This window comes from Equus przewalskii, chromosome 4, assembly GCF_037783145.1.
Source record: "Equus przewalskii isolate Varuska chromosome 4, EquPr2, whole genome shotgun sequence".
NCBI classification, from domain to species: domain Eukaryota; kingdom Metazoa; phylum Chordata; class Mammalia; order Perissodactyla; family Equidae; genus Equus; species Equus przewalskii.
Window position 1 is genome coordinate 36,836,993 of NC_091834.1, and position 17,680 is coordinate 36,854,672.

Below are 17,680 nucleotides of genomic sequence, written 5' to 3' on the forward strand. Positions count from 1 at the left end.
AAATAAAGGAGTATTTGACAGAGAGAACAGCATGCATGTAGCACAGGTTGAGAAATAAAGAGAGCAAAGAGGGTAGTGAATGGAAAAAAGAAGCCGGGGAGATGGGACTAAAGAAAAGGTGGAGATAAGACTTGACAGGAGGCAAGAAGGGCCAAAGAAACAGATTCATCTGTAATGGGAGCAAGAGGATGGAGAGAGTTCAAGCTTGTGACTACGTTGTTTCCTGCTCTCTTTTACCTTCTGAACCAGTAATTTGGGCAAAGGGCAAGGGTTACAAAGAATTGTGTGTGTGGAGGGGTAGAGGAAGGATGGGAACAAAATATTTACCTTTCACGTATGTTTTTATTGATACCAAGATGAGGTAAGTGGCACTCTGGTGTGAATCTCTGGGCTTGAGTTCAATAAACTAAGGAGGGGCTTTCTCTTCCATATTCATCTTATTAAATCTCTGCTTTAACAATGAAGAAATAATTCATATTTCAGAAAATTCATGAGTGATACAATTAAAACAGATTTTATTGACTTACAACCAGATATGATGTGAACAGTGGATACCAATTGAAACTTTTTAATTAAATGTTAGTCTGAAAATGCATACTTAAAACATTCAACAATTGACTCTACTGTGTTCCAAGCTCTGCGTATGGAGACATTTCCTGCCCTAAAAAGGCTTATAATTCATCTGGGGAAACAAAAGCAAAATCTGGGATTAGAGGTAAGCCAATAACGTTATCAAAATGCCATAGGAATAGAGAGAGGGAACAAAATCAGAGAGAGATATGAATAAACATATTTGCGTTAATCTCTCTTCTTAAATTACTTCTATATCATATGCCAGAGGGCCTTCCATGGAGAATCCTAGATAGAAGGATACTCTTTCTATGTTTCTACCACTTTGGAGTGGACCTGAATAAACAGATATCACTGGTATTTTTATTTTTTCCTTTGTTCCATATTCTATAGAGATTCGCTTGCCTTCAGCTTGACCAGTTAGACGGCACAGGAGGTCTTTCACTTCTTTTTTTTCCCACACGTCTCCATTTTGCCAGAGGGAATTTGTATTTTGTACTTTACCAAAGTATTGCTCTATCTCGGCCTTGTGAACAAGACTGTGGAGACCCTTCTTCTTCCCCAGATAGAAAACAGTGCTTGCCTGCCTGGACCTGCACATGTTGCTGTACTGTCTCTTGAAGGATCGATTTAAAGATGAAACATACTTTTCCATTAGTTGGGAATCTTCATCTAGCTCTTGATTTTTCGGCCAGAACAAGAGGCAGGCCAAGAAATAAGGGTCTGGATATTGATGATGTGGTCCTACAATATGCAACACTTCTTGGAGCTGTTTTTTTAGCTTGCTAAGTGGTTGAATGGACTTGGAGGTGGGTTTTAGACAATTGAGAATAATGTTGGCCAAAATGAAATTTTGTTTCTCCCTTGTCAGCTGTTTATTTGGGTTTTGCTGCAATAGGAAGGTGTATTTGTTCACTACATTTTCCATAGTGGTTGCAACCTCTTTGTGATTTGAATTAAGATATTCCAGGAGTCCAGAAAACCTATCTGCTCTCAATGCTTCTAGAGCTTTCCTGCAATTCTCCTCTTCGAGTAACTGACTCTCTCTGCTTTGTAACACACCCAAATCCAAATGGCAGAAAAGTTCCATGTATTTCCTAAAACAACGACTGATTTTCTTGTTTAATGAGAGTTCTGCTGTCTCTTTTTGGGTATTCTTCATTTCCAAAAGAACCATATAATCAGCAAAAAATTCAAAGCACCTTTTCAAATCTGATTGTAAATTTTGTAAGTAAGATGTGAACTTCCTAAGAACCAAATAATATTCACTTTTTGAATTCGTAGGGATATTCCCCTTTCCTGATAAAAATTCTACCATAGATTTTTTAGATAATTCATTTTCTTTGTGGAAACAAGGAGTGAGCTGAAGAATCTGAATAGCATAAAGACCAACTTCTATTTCACCCAAGAAACCAGCTGTATTATACATGACATATTTTCTTTGGGACTTCTGTGGCAACCAGGCCTCTGTTTCATAGTTTTTCCTATCAGTTTGCTCTTGGGATTTTTTGAAAGCTCTTGAGGCTTTCTCAGCAGCTTCTAGGAAATGTGTTAGATCATTGACGGTAATATCCTTACAGTTTTTGTTTTCACCCAACCACCATTTGATTTTACTTTTGTGGACTTGACCAAGTGTATCTGAGATATAGGAATTTTTAGGTGCTCTCTTTTGGGCCTGTTCTGCCCATTCCAGAGCAATGTTAAACTTCTTCTCTTTAATGTAAAAATGTCTTGCTAAAGCCTGACAAATGAATGCATTTTGTGGGAATCGAATACTTCCTTCAACTAAAACCTTTTCAATTTCTTCGTTCTGTAAAGCTTCAATTAATGGAGAAAACAAAGTGTCTGTTTCATCTCCATGCTCCTTGCGCTGTCTTGTAAGCAGAAGAGTTTGCACGTCTTGTTGAAATTTGTCTCTTCCTATTCCAGAATCATAGAATAAATTCTCTTTCAATATCTTCAGTGCAATTTTACACTTATCTAAGTCATAGCTTTTTTCCAGTTCTTTTAGACAGGAAATGGCAATCAGAGGATGAATGATGCGCACACCTGTGTATCTCCTATATTCTGTGACTTCTGTGTTTATTAGAAGTGTAGAATAGGCTCCCATCTTGTTTTCTAGGCTTTCAGGTTCCCAGGGTATACTAGTGTACATGATTCCTAAAAATATTTCACACTGTGATACTGAAATTGTAGAATCAATAACATAAGAGTTGAGTAGAGCAAGGAAAGAAATGAGTTGTGTTTCCTTGCTGTCAGCATCTTGTCCTTTTAGGATATTCCTGACTAGATTTTCTATATAGATTTCATCAAAATTACTTTTCATGATCATGAAGGAATAAAAGTTTTCACAGTTCTTGTGTTGCTTTTCAATTTCCTTTAGTTTGTCCCCAAAAGCTCTTTGTTCCTTGGGAGAAAGTCGGTGCATTAGTGCAATACTGTATGCTGATTTTGCACTTTCATCAGGATTCTGTGATCTCATGCAGTTTAAGATAATTACAAGTGTTTTTTCGTATCGCAAATCTTTTTCTGCGAAAATGGTCTGGATGGCATTCTGTAGAACACAGACGTTTTCCGGTTCTTCAAAATCATCTACAAGGAGAAGTACAGGAATGTAATCCTGATGGCTGGTTGCCTTATAGGTAATCAAACTGGTCACTTGTTCACCAATTTCTGCAAAATCTGTTGCTTTGTTTTTTAACACAGCACATCTGAAGTTTTTCTTTAGGTCCCAGAGAACATTCATAGCCAATGTGGTACCGCCGCAGCCTGGGTGATGATAAAGATTGACGATTTTTGCAAATGGTGGCTTAGGGGACTGCGCCCTGCACAGTATCAGATCTTTAAGTTTTTCATAACTGTCCCTTTTCACAAATGCCGAAGAATAATTTTCAGAAGAAAAATAGAAGTTCCACCAGGATACTTTGCCACCTCGATAAAAGTACTCTTCTTTTGATTTCTTAAATTCTTGGAATTTAAATTCATCTTTCTCTATGTCTGTGTCCCTACACTCATTTTCACAGAGGATTTCCAGTGCAGTCAAGATATCTTCTTCCTTCTTCTCTAAGATAACAGAAGAAAGCCCACTGGAGGGCAAAAACCTTCTTGATGACTCAGTCACTGGTTTTAGTTTAAGAATAGTACTGTTGATCAATTCTAAATTTAAAGTGGAAATGCTATGGTTTGCTAATTCATCTGCCACTGTCAATCTTGTTTGCAGTAGATCTTTCCATCGTTGATAAATCTGTGAGTTTACACAGATGCACAACATGTTTTCCATTCCTTTGAGAGCTTGGTAGAAAGCACAGAAGCTTTCAATGAGGGGATCTCCTGGGCTTTCCACTGCAGAGAGTAATAGAAACACTACCAAAAATCTCCCTCTTGTCATTACATTTTCGTCTGTGAGAAACTGAATCAGCTTCCTGATTTCAGAAGCTCTTTCTCTCTGCCATAAATGTGGTTCTAAAGGCTTATGCCGCTCATCTTTTAGGTCTGTTCTGCCGTTGCAGAAAATCCAGCTGGGCTGCTGGTAAAGATTCAGACTAGAAATCTTCTCCCTCATGGGCGTCGACTTTTCTTCATACTGACTTGGAAAGTGAAGGTTTGCTACGCGGCTTTTTTTGAAAGCTTTGGCGACCCCCTTGCTCTGAGATTCAGGGTCAAACTCCAACACAGCAAACCATTTAATTTCCTTTAGAAAATCTAAGTTCTTTGTTTGGTTTGGATGGCACTTATTTATCACAAGAATGTACCAGTTGTAGTATGAATTATCCAGTGAGTCTCGGTTTCCTATGAGAAGTTTAACCAGCTTTTGTCCTTCACTCTCCTTCTTATTTGCCTTCACCTCATATTCTTCTTCAGCCTCTTTTCTAGATGTTACTAGTGACTTTAAATTTTGCGTAAATGCTTTGAAATCTGTATCCCGTTGCTTGCCATTGGCCAGGATATCCTTAGAGCTAGCCCCGTCTCTCACAAACAGTGAATGATCTTCGTTTTGTTTCCATTTTTCATTTTTACAGTTTTGCATCTTAATATAGAAATACTTTTCTTTACATATAGAGTGTTTTGGAATAACATCTACCTCAATGACAAATCTGTCAGATGGTGTATTGTTCTGCAGTAGGACTTCCACAAACCTTGGCTCCCGAATGCACTTCTTGGCTACCTTGATCTCACTTTCTTCAAAATACTGTTTGATCATTACATTGAAGTGGTCAATGAAGGAATCTTTACTGGTAACTTTTACACCGACAATTTCTCCGTGGGGTTTGTTTTTGACTCCAAAATGGATGGTGCCGTTGGTGCGTGAATTCATACAAGCTGATGCAAATCGGAAGGCTTCATTGCTAAATTTCATCTTAATGTCCTTTTCTGTAGCTGTTTCTGTATTTGTGAGTGCTTTGAACTCATGTATTGGGTCTATGAGATTGAGTGGTCCTGTTTCAGGTTGTAGAATATAATGTTCTATATAGCGTTGGCTGTCGTGAAATTGATCAAAAGGATATGGCATACAAGTCAACTGTTCAGCTTGTAGCTTATTCTTTTGTTTGTCTTTAGTCACTACTTCATTTAATGCATTTTCTTTCATAAGAATTGATTCTTGTTCTTTGGTATCTCTGGTCTCTCTGAGATTGTGATCAATATTGGATGATGTTGATTTTTCCTTTTCCTTTTTTGTCTGTTGTGGCTTTTCTTTGTGTTCTTCTTTGGAGGATTTTGTATGATCTAATTGTCCAGAATCCTGATTGTTACTTTCAGGGGAACTATTATTCAATCTGTTATATGCACGTTTTATCAAAATTGCTGGACCCCGTGGTAACCCCATTTCTATAAGGTCTTTCTCGGTTAACTCTTGCAGGACTAACCCTGTCACTTCTTCATTAAGCAGAATCTGCCCATATTTCTCACCAATCTTAAGGTCTTTGGTTACCCATTGTTTCACATGCTCTTTGGTCCAGTCTTTGGTCATTTCAGGTAGATTTGCTTGTTCGTTCATATCAAAGCTGCAACTTTCTTCCCTGGAAAAAGTAATACAATACGTATTTTAGTATTATACTTTATCATTGAAGTCACATAGTCAATTATGTATATAATTTCATATAAATAACATATATAAAATATTCTTCTAGGCTGACTCTTAAGTTGCTTGTTATTTATTTTAACTGTTTTATAGTGTCCTTGTTTTGTTTCCTAGGTGATTATATTTGTGATTATGAAATAAGCAGTAGCTGCTAACTATGGTGACACACCCCCTTTATCTTTATAATAATTTTAGGCTTAACTTGGTGAAAGTTGGGTTTTTATAAGTTAAAATAAGAATCTTAAGTAACACAGAAAATGGTTCCCATAACCAAATATTGCAAATAAACTTCAAAATATGCAACTAGGTAAGTGTAGGTGGGTTGGGGAACAGGAAACTCCATGCACAGCTAGAAAGCTGGCCATGTTTGTTACATAGTAACAAAGCAATTAGTTAACTCATCACCTTTTGTCTTTTGGAACTCAAGCTGTTAGGCCACTAGAGCTGGAACTCTGGGGGATATGGTAGCAAAATGTTAGGATACTTGGTTTGGTTGGGTAATTCTTGTGGCTCTCAGAGGTACCAAAAGAGTTAACTGTAGTTCAAACTGGCCTGGTCTGCCTGAAATTAGATAAGGAAAATATATGTTTTTAACTTCGTTAAAACCATTTCAGCCTAAATTACTGGTATGAGACTAATGAAGGTCGTACAATCATATACTTTGCTGAATCGCAAGAGATGAATATCCTAGAACACCATAGAACAGGGGTTCTCAACTTTTGCTAAACATTAGAATCACTGGGGGCTCCACATTCTGAGACTGATTTAATTGGTTGAGGGACTGGGAGGCAGTTCAGGCATTACTACTTTTAAAAATTTGTCTGGGTTATTCTATTGTGCAGATAAGGTTCAGAACAGTTCTCAAAATCAGTCTCAAGATCAGCAGCATCTGCATCACTTGGAAACCTGCTAGAAATGTAAATTCTTAGGCCCCACCCTAGACCTACTGAATCAGAATTAAAAAGATGAATCAATAAAGTGATTTAAATAAGGGAAACAAGAAAGTGAAAGTATTATTAAAATAAATAGACTAAAAGCATTAAGGATCAAACAAAACAAAAATATTAAAATAAACCACAAAAAAAGAAAATACAAACATTTAAAAAGATTTGTAAATTTTTAAATCAAAGATTTAAGGAACGTAGGTTTTTAAAAAATTTAATGTATGACAAGTCACAAAGTCTAGCTAAACTGCAAAGTCGACCCATCTGTGTTTGGAGTTTCTTGTAAAATCTTTTCCGAAGCTCTCCTTGAGGTCAAATGTGAAGGAGGAGCTAAACTGAGGCCTCAGCCTGCAGCCCTGTGACTGGCCAGAGAGTAAACCCGTGTTAGTCATTTATAGTGTGAATACCATAAGCATACCAGAATGATTTACCCTGTCTATAGGCATGCAACCACTGGCACAGCAGCTTCTACCTGCCTGGATAAACCCTTTGGTGCGTTAGAGTCTAGAATCCTCTTAGTCACTCAGGCTTCAGTCTGTAGGACACATCTAGTCCTGAGCTAATTAGCAGAACCATGAGCAACTGGCACTATGAATATTACAAACATATGTCAGATGATCAATTCTGTTCACTCACAGGCTAGATGGAAGAAGTCTTAGAGGTTCCACAAGAATTAGTGCACATACTGTAACCAGAGATAAGTATTATTTTATCTTAAATGGTATCATTTGTTTACTTAACAAATATTTGTTGAGCACCTATTAGGCATCATACTTAAGAAAAATAGTGTTAAGCAAAAGAGATGTGAAATCCTTTTGTGGTACTTAGAGTCCAATGGAGGAAATTACAAAAAAACAAAACTCATACACATACACTCAAAAAAGTTTGTAATGACAAATTGTGATAAGTGTTTTGTGCAAGACACAGTGAGGAGCAAAGGACTGAGACCTGTGAAGAGGAGGGAATACCACCAGAAGTGTGGGGACATTGGATTGGGCAGGTAACATTAAAGGGGGCTGCTGGCGTAGGTGGGAGGCAGTTGGAGGGAGAAAGTCTGGGGGGGCAGAGTTAAGGGAATAAGGGATAGTCTACCTGGTGGACCTTCCAGAGGTCTATCTAGTGGGTCTAAGGAGTATGAGTGTGATGGTGCTCCAGCAGAGGGCTGTACCTGCTGCTGCTCCTGGAGCCAGGGACTGGTCTTGCCAAAGAGAATTCCTGGGCAAAGGGAATTACAGACCAGTAGATGACTCCTCAAACCTGGGGGCCAGGGAAGCTCATCCTTGATCCTCCTGTCTCCTCTGAAGAGGGCTTATATGTCATCTCAGGTAAGACTGAAGGGAGGAACTCTGCCTTACAAGCACTATATGGAGCCAAGAGCATAAACAGTTGTTAATAAACATATTCCTAATGAAAGATTATTTTGAAGTCACTTTGGAGAAAACACTGAATCAAAAAATATGAATACCCACTTTATTTTAAACTTTAGTTCTAAAATATTTCATACTTTGAGAATTTGCCGAATACTTGCTTTTTATACCTTTAAATATATTTTGACCTCCTTTCTGTAGGCAGCTGAAGGGAAGAGGCACTCATGCCTTCAGACACTATTCCTGTCATAATTTTTGGTGACTCAATAGACACATAGTTGATCCTTCCAATACATTGGCCTTTCACCCTCTTGACTGCCTCTTGTCTAACGATCTTGACTCCACCCATCTCCACTCTCATGATCACACTATTGACCTTATCATAATTGTTATACAGGTTGAATTGTGATTCCTTCCCCACCCCACCAAAGTTCATGTCTTGAAGTTCTAGCCCCAGTACCTCAGAACGTGACCTTGTTTGGAGCTAGGGTCGTTGCAGATGTAAGTGGTTAACATGAGGGAGTTAGAGTGGGCGCCAATTCAAGATGACTGATATCTTTATAAGAAGGGGAAATTTGGACAGGGAGGCACACACAGAGGCAGAACACCATGTGAAGATGCAGGCAGAGATTGAAGTGATGCTTCCACAAACCAAGGAATGCCAGAGATTGCTGGCAAACCACCAGAAGCTAGGGGAGAGGCAAGAAACACATTCTTCCTCACAGCCCTCAGAAGGAACCACCCCTGCCAATACCTTGATCTTGAAGACTTCCAGCCTCCAGAACCGTGAGAACGTACATTTCTGTTGTTTAAGACACTCAGTTTGTGGTACTTTGTTACAGTAGGCCTAGCAAACTGATAGAGTCACCAGCCGCTACAAGCCTTTCATCATCTCAGATTCAAACACCTCACTCTCACTACCATCTCCTGCCCCTCAGACTCACTACCTTTAGTGCTCCAACTCTAATATTTCTTTAACACCAAGACCTATAATCCACCCATCTCATTACTTTCTCTCTTTTCCTTACCTCCCCCTTATGTTCTCACCCCCCGCCCCCGCACTGCCCCATGACTAGCTTGATTTTTTTTGTTCAGTCATTATAATCACTTGCTTTCTCCTCCTTCCTCTTATACCACAATCCATTGCTCTGCCTATGTCAGCTCAGTGGAACATGGCTGGACAATGACCCTCCACACCCTGACTGGTCTCACTTGAAAGTCATGACCACTATCCGTCAGTGGGCTGTTCATGCTTTCAGCTATCATGCTCTATTTCTCTATTTATTCACTCTCTCACTGTCCTAAATGACTATTTCACATTCTCCTCTCTCATCAAATCTCCAATGGGTCCTCAACATTGTCACTTTCACCTGTAATCTTACTTCCTGTTGAAACTAGGAAAATAGAAGCAATCAGAAGAGAGCTTCCCTGAGCTCCTAAAATTACATCTACCACCAACCTGCTTCTTGACTTTTCTCCTGTTACTGGGTCCATATATTCTTAGTTTCTGCTCTCTGAACGGACTGTCCACGCTCCTAGTGAGATCATCCTCTCCACTGGTGTGCTAGCCCTTTCATCCCTCTTTTCTATTCAAGGAAGTTTCTCCAGCAATTCTCTTCTCTCTCTCTGGCTTCCTCAGTCTTTCCTTGGCCACCAGATCTTCCCCTTCAGCACAAAAATATGTTATTTTTTTCATGTTAAACAAGACTCTTTCGACTCTTCTCCTGCCTTGTATTTCTCTTTTTCTTCCCACAGTACTGTCTGTACTCCCATTTCTTGTTTTTCTTCTTTCATTCCTTTTAGAACTCACTCCCATCAGGTTTTGGTCTCACCACTCCACTGAAACTGCGCTTTGCTTTGCTAAAAAATAATTCTTGACTTGTCAGCAGCTTTTGAAAGAAGTGATTGCTCTTTTTTTCTTGAAACACTCTCTTCCCAGGCTTTTGGGACATCAAGCCTTCCTAATTTTTCTCCTCCCTTTCTGTTGAATCCTTCTCAGTTTCCTCTGCTCTTTCCTTCTTAACTCTCCATTTCTAAATGTTGGAGTGCCTCTCAGACTTAACACCTGGAAGTCTCTTTTCTATCTAAAGTTTCTCCCTATGGATTTCCTCCATCTTGTATTTAAATAAAATCTGTATGCCCATGAATCCCAAATTAATATCATCAGCCCTGGCCTCTTCTGTGATCGCCAGATTCATATATCTAACCACTTTTGCCACGTGTCCACCTGAATGTCTAATGGTCCTTTTAAAATTGACATGGCAAAAAATGATCTCTTGATATCTGCCCCTTCTACCCCAAAACTGCTCCTCCTACAGTCTTATCAGTTAATGGGACTTGCTAATTGTTCAAGGCAAAAACCTTGGCAGCATCTTTGGCTCCTCCTTTTGCACATAGCTTGCATTCACTATATTTGCAAATGCTTTTAAGCCCACCTTCACAGTATATCCAGAATCCCACCATTTCTCGCTACTCCTACTGCCACCACCTGAGTCTAAGCCATCATCTCCTCCTGGATTGTTTTAGTAGTTTGTTGCCTGTTCTCTCTGACTCTGGCTTTGCCCCAAGCCCCGACCCATTCACTTTATTTTCAATACAGCAGCCAACACGATTCTGTTGAAATGTAAGTGTAATCACGTCACTTTGCTCAAGACCCTCCAATGACTTCTCATCTCAGAGCAAAAGCCAAAGTCCCTACATAAGGTCCTACGGGATATGCCCACTCCTCTATCTTTTTGACTTTATAACCTCCACTCACTCCACTCCAGACACCTGGAGTGCCTGGCCACCACATGCCCAGAGACACTGTGTGTGCGCGCATACATGCACGTGGATGGTGGGAGGTTTTGTCTTCGTGCCGTCTCAGGTAGACAGCTTCCCCTCACTTTCTCCTTTATTGTCTTAATTCTGCCAGGAACCACCAGAGAGATGGAAGCACCCTTCTCAAATAGGGTGACTGACATCTGTCCTCCACAAGCCTGTCGTTTTATCTCTACCTTATCTCAGAGGTTCTCCCATTGTTCAAAGATGAAGACAATTTATAACATCAAAAAATTTTTTAGCTGCCCACCCCTATGATGTGAGCTGAGAAGATATATAGCTATTTGAAGCTACTATATATTTGATAACACTTTCACATGAATTTTGCACTTTGTCAAGTATAAGAGCATCTTATATGGCCTATGATCCATATTTGGCTGGAGTTATGTATTTTAATTCAAGTCGACAATGATTTGGGCAAAAAGGTTTTAATAGTGCTTCGACAGAACTCCTTGGCCCAATCAGTGTCTTCAACCTTGTTTTGGGTGACAGTTTGTTTATATACATATAACTTTAATATACTTCACTGTTCTAAGGCTTATAAAGTCCTTTCATGAACGTTATCTGATTGGGTTTACATCCTGGAGTGTTGGCATATTTTTTAAACATGAGAGACCTTTATGTTTGGCAAGAAGCCACACAGTGTAGACAAAGGGGGAGGAACTGTGATTAAACTGTGTCTCTCTCAGCCAACCTGTTTTCCCATTCAGAGTACAGGGGAATTAGGCCCGAACCAGTGTTGTCTTGGTTGGTTGTTTTTGTTCTGCTTCTTCAAAAGAAAAGTACATGAAACTTCTATGTCAAAAACGGATAAAGGTGTTGCTCTGGTTGGAGCTGGGGAGAAGACCTCCATCTTATCTCCTTTATTGTGTTCTGGGAAAATTTTGAACCTCAGAGTTCTCCTTATGAGTACTTAATTTCAGGATCCATTCCCTACGGACTTTTATTTTCTGTCTTTGTGGGCTGAGCAGGAAACCAGAAACTTTCAGGGCAAGCACCTGTACCCAACCCAACCTCTAGGAGGCTGGACCTCAGCAGCCTGCAGGTATCCTTGCCTCCAGGAAAGCTCACAATCTTGGCCGGAGACCAGCAGGCCCACGCCCTGCTCTGAAGTTCTTCAGAACTGAAACTACAAAGCAAGTTAGTTTCATTTTCCGGGAGTGTACACTAAAATTATATATTTCTCCCTATAGTCTCTGTACAAGCTAGTTGTGAAGGAAAGCCTTAAATAAAATAAAAATTGAACTTTGGAGGTTTTAATCTTTAATTAGATGTAAACTTTCGATATCATCCTGAACTCTCCAGGACAGAATTTGGCATAGCTGCACATGGCTACAATTTTCTACAGAGTTTGGTGTGCTTCCATTCCTGACCATCTTATCTACATTATACTTAGGTCTTCTAGCCTCGTCCCAAGAGCCGTCCACCTCCAACCGAAACGCTCTCTGCACGCTGCTTCTTGGAAGGTTTCTTTTTAAAAGAATTCTGCCATCAGCGCAGGCTACGTCTAGCGACACGTGTATAAAAGCAGTGAGAGTTCTCATTCCTTTTAGAATCATTTTGTTTGGAACAGCTTATGTACACTTGAAAGTATATTCATTTTCAAAGTTCTGCTTTTACATTTTAGAATTAGTATTTAAAAGTAGCTTTTAAAGAAAGTTGACAAAACAGATATCTTTAATGATTAGAAACTTACCAGGGCTTTTCTGAAAACTCCCACTTTTTATATCAGCAACTTGAAATAAGTCTTCAGGAGGTTCTTTGATCTCGGGCTGTTAGATTAGCTGCCTTTTCTTGAGAACTTGCAAGAGTCAGTCCTTGAAAGCAGCCACAAGGAAGTAGAGACGTGGGGAGACCAGACCTGTTCCTTTTCCAGTTTCGCCTGAGGTATATTTGTTGAGAATCTGTTACATCAAAAAAATATCGCAGCAAATTAAAATGCAAATGATTGGACTGTTGCTTAGAAACTACTCATGGGACAGATTTTCCCCCTAACTTTCTACTATGAAAATTTTCAAACATAGAAGATTTGAAAGAGTAGTGAAAAGAATATCTTTCACCTAAATGGCACCTCTTCCTGTATTTAAATACTTTCAATAAAACAAATAAACACCCAAAAGTATGCTGCAGACCTCCTTTCTCTTTCACTTCTCCCACATTTCACATTCAATGTGGAACAAATCCTATAGGTTGTACTTTCAAAACATGTCCAGCATCTGACCACTGGCCATTACCTCCACCACTGCCACCTGGTCCAAGCCCCCATCTTCTCTCTCTTGGATTACAGGAGTAGCTTCCTCACTAGTTTTCCCTCTTACTGTCATTGAGTCCTTTGGGGATTTCTCAAAATAGCAGCCAGAGTGACCGTGTTCAAAGGCAACATCATGCCAATATTCTGTTCACTACCTCCAGTGGCTTTCCATCTGACTCAGAGTGAAAGCCCAACTCTTTATGAACTACTCAGCCTCACATGACCTGATATCCTGTTACCCCTCTGATCCTACATCTTAATTTTATTTCTTTCTCTAAATCTGCTCCAGCTCCCTGACTTTCTTATTACTCCTTGTAGGTGGCACCTGCCTCTGCTTCTGGCTCTGCGCTCGTTTCCTCTCCTGGGACTGTCCTTGGATACCTGCAGGGCTCACTCCCACCCTTACCCTGGGTCTTCTATCGAATGTCACCTCACTGAGGCGCTGCTTGGCCAGCCTCCTGAAAACTTTATCCCACCTCTCAACATTTCCTATCCCTCTACTGGCTTTTTTTTTTTTTTTTTTTAAATCTACTTAGGACTTATCACAATCAAATATTCCATATATTTCTACCTATGTATCTTGTGTTTCTTTCTGTCCCACCCATTATTCTATGCACTTCATGAGGACAAGGATTTGTATATTTTGTTCACAATTTTACAGTGCCTCACACATAGTAGCTTCTTAACAAAAATTTGTTGAATGAATAACATCTTTTCTGAGAGTAGTTAAAAATAATGAATTTTTGAAAATCCTTGAGTTAGCAATGTCTGTAGGTCAAATGTCTTTGCTCGTTCCTCTAGGGCAAATATTTCACTTGGCTTGAATCCCAGACAGAAATCTGGGGAAATCTCTTTATTGTGCTACCAGTTAGGCCAGAATGAATTCTAGCTTCAATTATCTGGTCACAGAGAGTAAAAAGTTTTATCAAAAGGAAAAGAAAATTTAAAAATATGTTTTTTCCTCCAGTCCTTCCAGGTACCCCAGTTTCATAATATCTGCGTCAGTTTTCTGCTATGTCATTCACAGTCCCCAAATGAGGCCATTTCTCATAGCAGGTTTTCCCCTCTGGAGGTCCCTTTCTACTCCGGGTCTTCAGGGTCAGGACCTCAGCACTTCTGGTGTTTTCGTCTGCTGCCTTTGCTCTGGGAAACTGATCTGGTGAGGCGCTTACCCCTTGCCAAAGACACCCTCTGTTCAGGTCTGTGTAATACTGTCTCTTAGCCAGAGTCCTCTTTCAGTAATTTCACCATCTATACTCCATCTCTGGATATCCTGAAGACTGAGAGGACAGCCTCCAGATTCTCTCTTTTCGTTTAGCCAGTGATTACAAAATTTCAATAGGGCTTAGCATTCTAGAAACAAAGCAGCACATCAAGAATTTCCCTCTGCAGGGGCCAGCCTGGTGGCACAGCGGTTAAGTGCGCAAGTTCTGCTTTGGCAGCTCGGGGTTCGCAGGTTCAGATCCTGGGTGTGGACATGGCACCGCTTGGCAAGCCATGCTGTGGTAGGCGTCCCACATATAACGTAGAGGAATATGGGCACGGATGTTAGCTCAGGGCCAGTCTTCCTCAGCAAAAAGAGGAAGATTGGCAGCAGTTAGCTCAGGGCTAATCTTCCTCAAAAAAGAAAAAAAAAAAGAATTTCCCTCTGCAGCCCATTTCTTGTTCTTATAATTCTTTGGCCTCTCACAGCCAGCAACTCACCATGTGTAGGGGATGTGGCAAAGGGCACTTTGTGCCACCTAACGAGCAACAGCTTTCTCTCACTTCCTTTTGTTCAGATTCTGCCAATAGATACCAGGGAGGTAGAAATACTCCTCTCAAATAAGGTCACTGACATTTATTTCCCAAATCTGGAGTCTCTTCTGTTGAATGGAAAAATTGACAATACCTTGTCTCCTTATGATGTACTAAAAACTTCAATAATATCCTTGGACCTATTATAACGTCAAAAGTTTATCATTCTCTCCCCCGACATGATAGCAGTTGTGAACATATCGTGATTTGAACTTGTTACATTCAGTAATGCTTTTTTAAAAAATAGTTTGTACTTTTTCAATTTTAAGCATCTGCATGTATATTGTTGGAGCTAAGAAAAGATCAAAATGACTGATGTGGGCAAATTTTGAGAACGCCTTGACATAACTCTTGGCTTCCTAGACTTCCTTCCCTCATCTTCATGTTTGAAACAACTGTGAATACAAATCTTATTAGTAGCGACATTAATTATTGGCAAAGGAGCTACAGGATGCCATTCTCGAGTGACTGCTCCAATTTTCTCTTTAGGTTTTGAACAAGAGGCACCAAGACAGCAGAGCTCTTAGGGATAAGCACTGGTGCCCACCCTTCTCATCTTAGGGGGCGGTCCTCAGCAGCGCCCCAGATATCCAAGCCCTGAGAAGTTATTCTGCTCTGCAAGGCTCTTTGAGCTGATAGTGGGGGAAAGACACTTCAGAATCTTGGCTCTAGCCCAGGAGGGCTGAACACAGCTTCCTCTGATTGTCTGACGAACTGAAACCTAAACAAGCAAGCTAAGTTGCATTTTCCTGAAGTTAAGTTTCACTTTCCTGCAGTTTTAACCAGGTTACTGTATGAGATAGATGTGAGGGAAACATCATAGAAAAATAGCTAGTCTCTGGAGGGTGCTAACTTTGATTAAATGTAAAACTTCTCAGAACATCTTAAGATTTGGAAGACAGAATTTTGCAAAATTGCACATGGCCATAGGATCCTTTACAATCTTTTATGCTTAAATTTCTGGACTTCTTGGCATTGTTTCTCTGTCATCTTTCCCACCGCCCTGCACAACCAGACCCGTTCTCACCACTCGAAGTACACTTAACCTACATTTCTTTTCAGAAGAGCATTTAAAAAGTTAGCCTCAGTTAAATATATTGAAACTTATTTAATCCATTGATATCTGTAATTACTTTCAATATTTTTACAAGTAATAGTTTATGTACAAACACATGTATTTCCATAAAAAGCACAGCAGGAGGTTTTAAAAATAGCCATCCCCTCATAGGCATAAAAAATAAAGAAAAGTTTAATGATTCAGTAACTTACCAGGATTTTCCTGAAAACTTCCTCTTTTTATGTCAGAAACTTGAAACAGTTGATTTTAACCTTTGCTTTCTTATTCTTCTACTGATGGCTAGGAGACGTACGATTGTAGGATCCTTTTTAAAAACGAAGCCTTTAAGTTGTGCGGTGTTCTGCTCTCCCTATACTCTGACCCTTCTTGAGAGGGTGTGAGATGTGAAGTGCAAAAGCAGAGGAGGAAGTAGAAACTCAGTAAGTTTCAGTTTTGCGTGATAACATATTTATTTGGATCTGGAAGGTTTTCAAATATTAGCATCACAGGAAGTTACAAATAAAGTTGAACCATTGCTTAGAGAAAGCTCACCAATCAGAGTTTTAAGTCATAAGAGTTAAGAAATCCCTGGGTGTGTGTTGGCGGGAGCCCCAGAGAAAAAAATGAAATAGAAATGCTAGGGAGAACAGTAAAATCTCTGTGTGATGTAAGTGCCTGTTGTGGGCTGAATTGTGCTCCTCCAAAACTCACTTGAAGTCCTAACCCTCAGTACCTCAGAATGTGGCTGTATTTGGAGAGGGGGTCTTTAAGAGGTAATTAAGTTAAGATGAGGTCACTAGGGTGGGTCTTAATCCTATATGACTGTTGTGCTTGTAAGCAGAGAGGAGCACACAGACACACACACAGAAGACCATGAGAGGACACATGGAGAAGACAACCATCTGTAAGCCCAGGATAGAGGCTTCGTTCAGCAGAAACCAATCCTGCTAACACCTTGATCTCAGACTTCTCACCTCCAGAGCTCTGAGGAAATACATTTCTGATTGTTAAGCCACCCAGACTTTGGAAGTTTGTTATGGCAACCCCAGCAAACTTTTGTGTGTTGGGTCACCATTTATTTCATTACATTTTGAAAACTAAAACATTTTTTCCATTATCAATATAGTAAAAGTTCATTTTCAAACTTAAGAAGTATAAAATATACAAAGAAGGAGGAAAAAAAACCCATGTTATCCAAGCACAATCTCTCACAATTTCTTTCCATTGTTTACTTCCTTTCATTTTTTTCTATACATACCTTTAAAAATATAAATTTAATATTTGAGAAATTTTACCAGGCCCTGAAACATACAACTTCAAATAGGCAATGTACACTGCCCAGTAGTCTATGCTTCTTTGTTAAGCTTTGTCCCTCTCTCTCAATAAGCATTGTTTCATATTCTCCACTTCCCTTCCCCTGACAGGTTTGAACCCCATCACTCTCACCTGATGACATCTCTTCCTACCTCATGGACAAATTTGAAGCCATCAGATGGGCTTTCCCACATGCTCTATTCTCCAGATCTTCAAAGCCACCTGCACCCCTAAATCTTCTGCTATTCATCCCTAATGGAGCAGTGGTTCTCAACCAAGACTCCACATTAGCGTCATCTGGGGAGCTTTGAAAAAAGCAGATGCTCAGGACCACTACTGGACAATCATATATCTCTAGGGGTAGGGCCAAGCACCAGTAATTTTTAAAAGCTCCCTAAGTGGTTTTAATAGAGAGCCAGGGAAAGAACATCTGGAATAAAGTGAATGAACTCTTCCTCCTCCTCCTCACCTTTCTTTCCT

The 17,680-nt window shown here is 39.8% G+C and overlaps 1 protein-coding gene across 2 annotated transcripts; it reads right to left on the reverse strand.

The window, feature by feature from the left end:
• Positions 1-498: 498 nt before the first annotated feature.
• On the reverse strand, positions 499-16,487 carry SAMD9L (sterile alpha motif domain containing 9 like). Of its 2 annotated transcripts, XM_070615651.1 has the most exons (3): positions 16,099-16,487; positions 12,478-12,685; positions 499-5,588 (listed from the first exon to the last, which is right to left on the reverse strand). In XM_070615651.1, the coding sequence occupies exon 3, from the start codon at positions 5,564-5,566 to the stop codon at positions 812-814; it is 4,755 nt and encodes a 1,584-aa protein (XP_070471752.1). In that variant the 5' UTR covers positions 5,567-5,588; positions 12,478-12,685; positions 16,099-16,487; the 3' UTR covers positions 499-811. The 2 variants fall into 2 exon arrangements, with proteins under 2 accessions (XP_070471752.1, XP_070471753.1); XM_070615652.1 differs by lacking the exons at positions 12,478-12,685; positions 16,099-16,487 and adding an exon at positions 6,056-6,211.
• Positions 16,488-17,680: the final 1,193 nt, after the last annotated feature.

Bases quoted from the DNA above. Each gene is read 5' to 3' on its own strand.
- SAMD9L (XM_070615651.1), bottom strand. From the start codon at position 5,566: ATGAACGAACAAGCAAATCTACCTGAAATGACCAAAGACTGGACCAAA.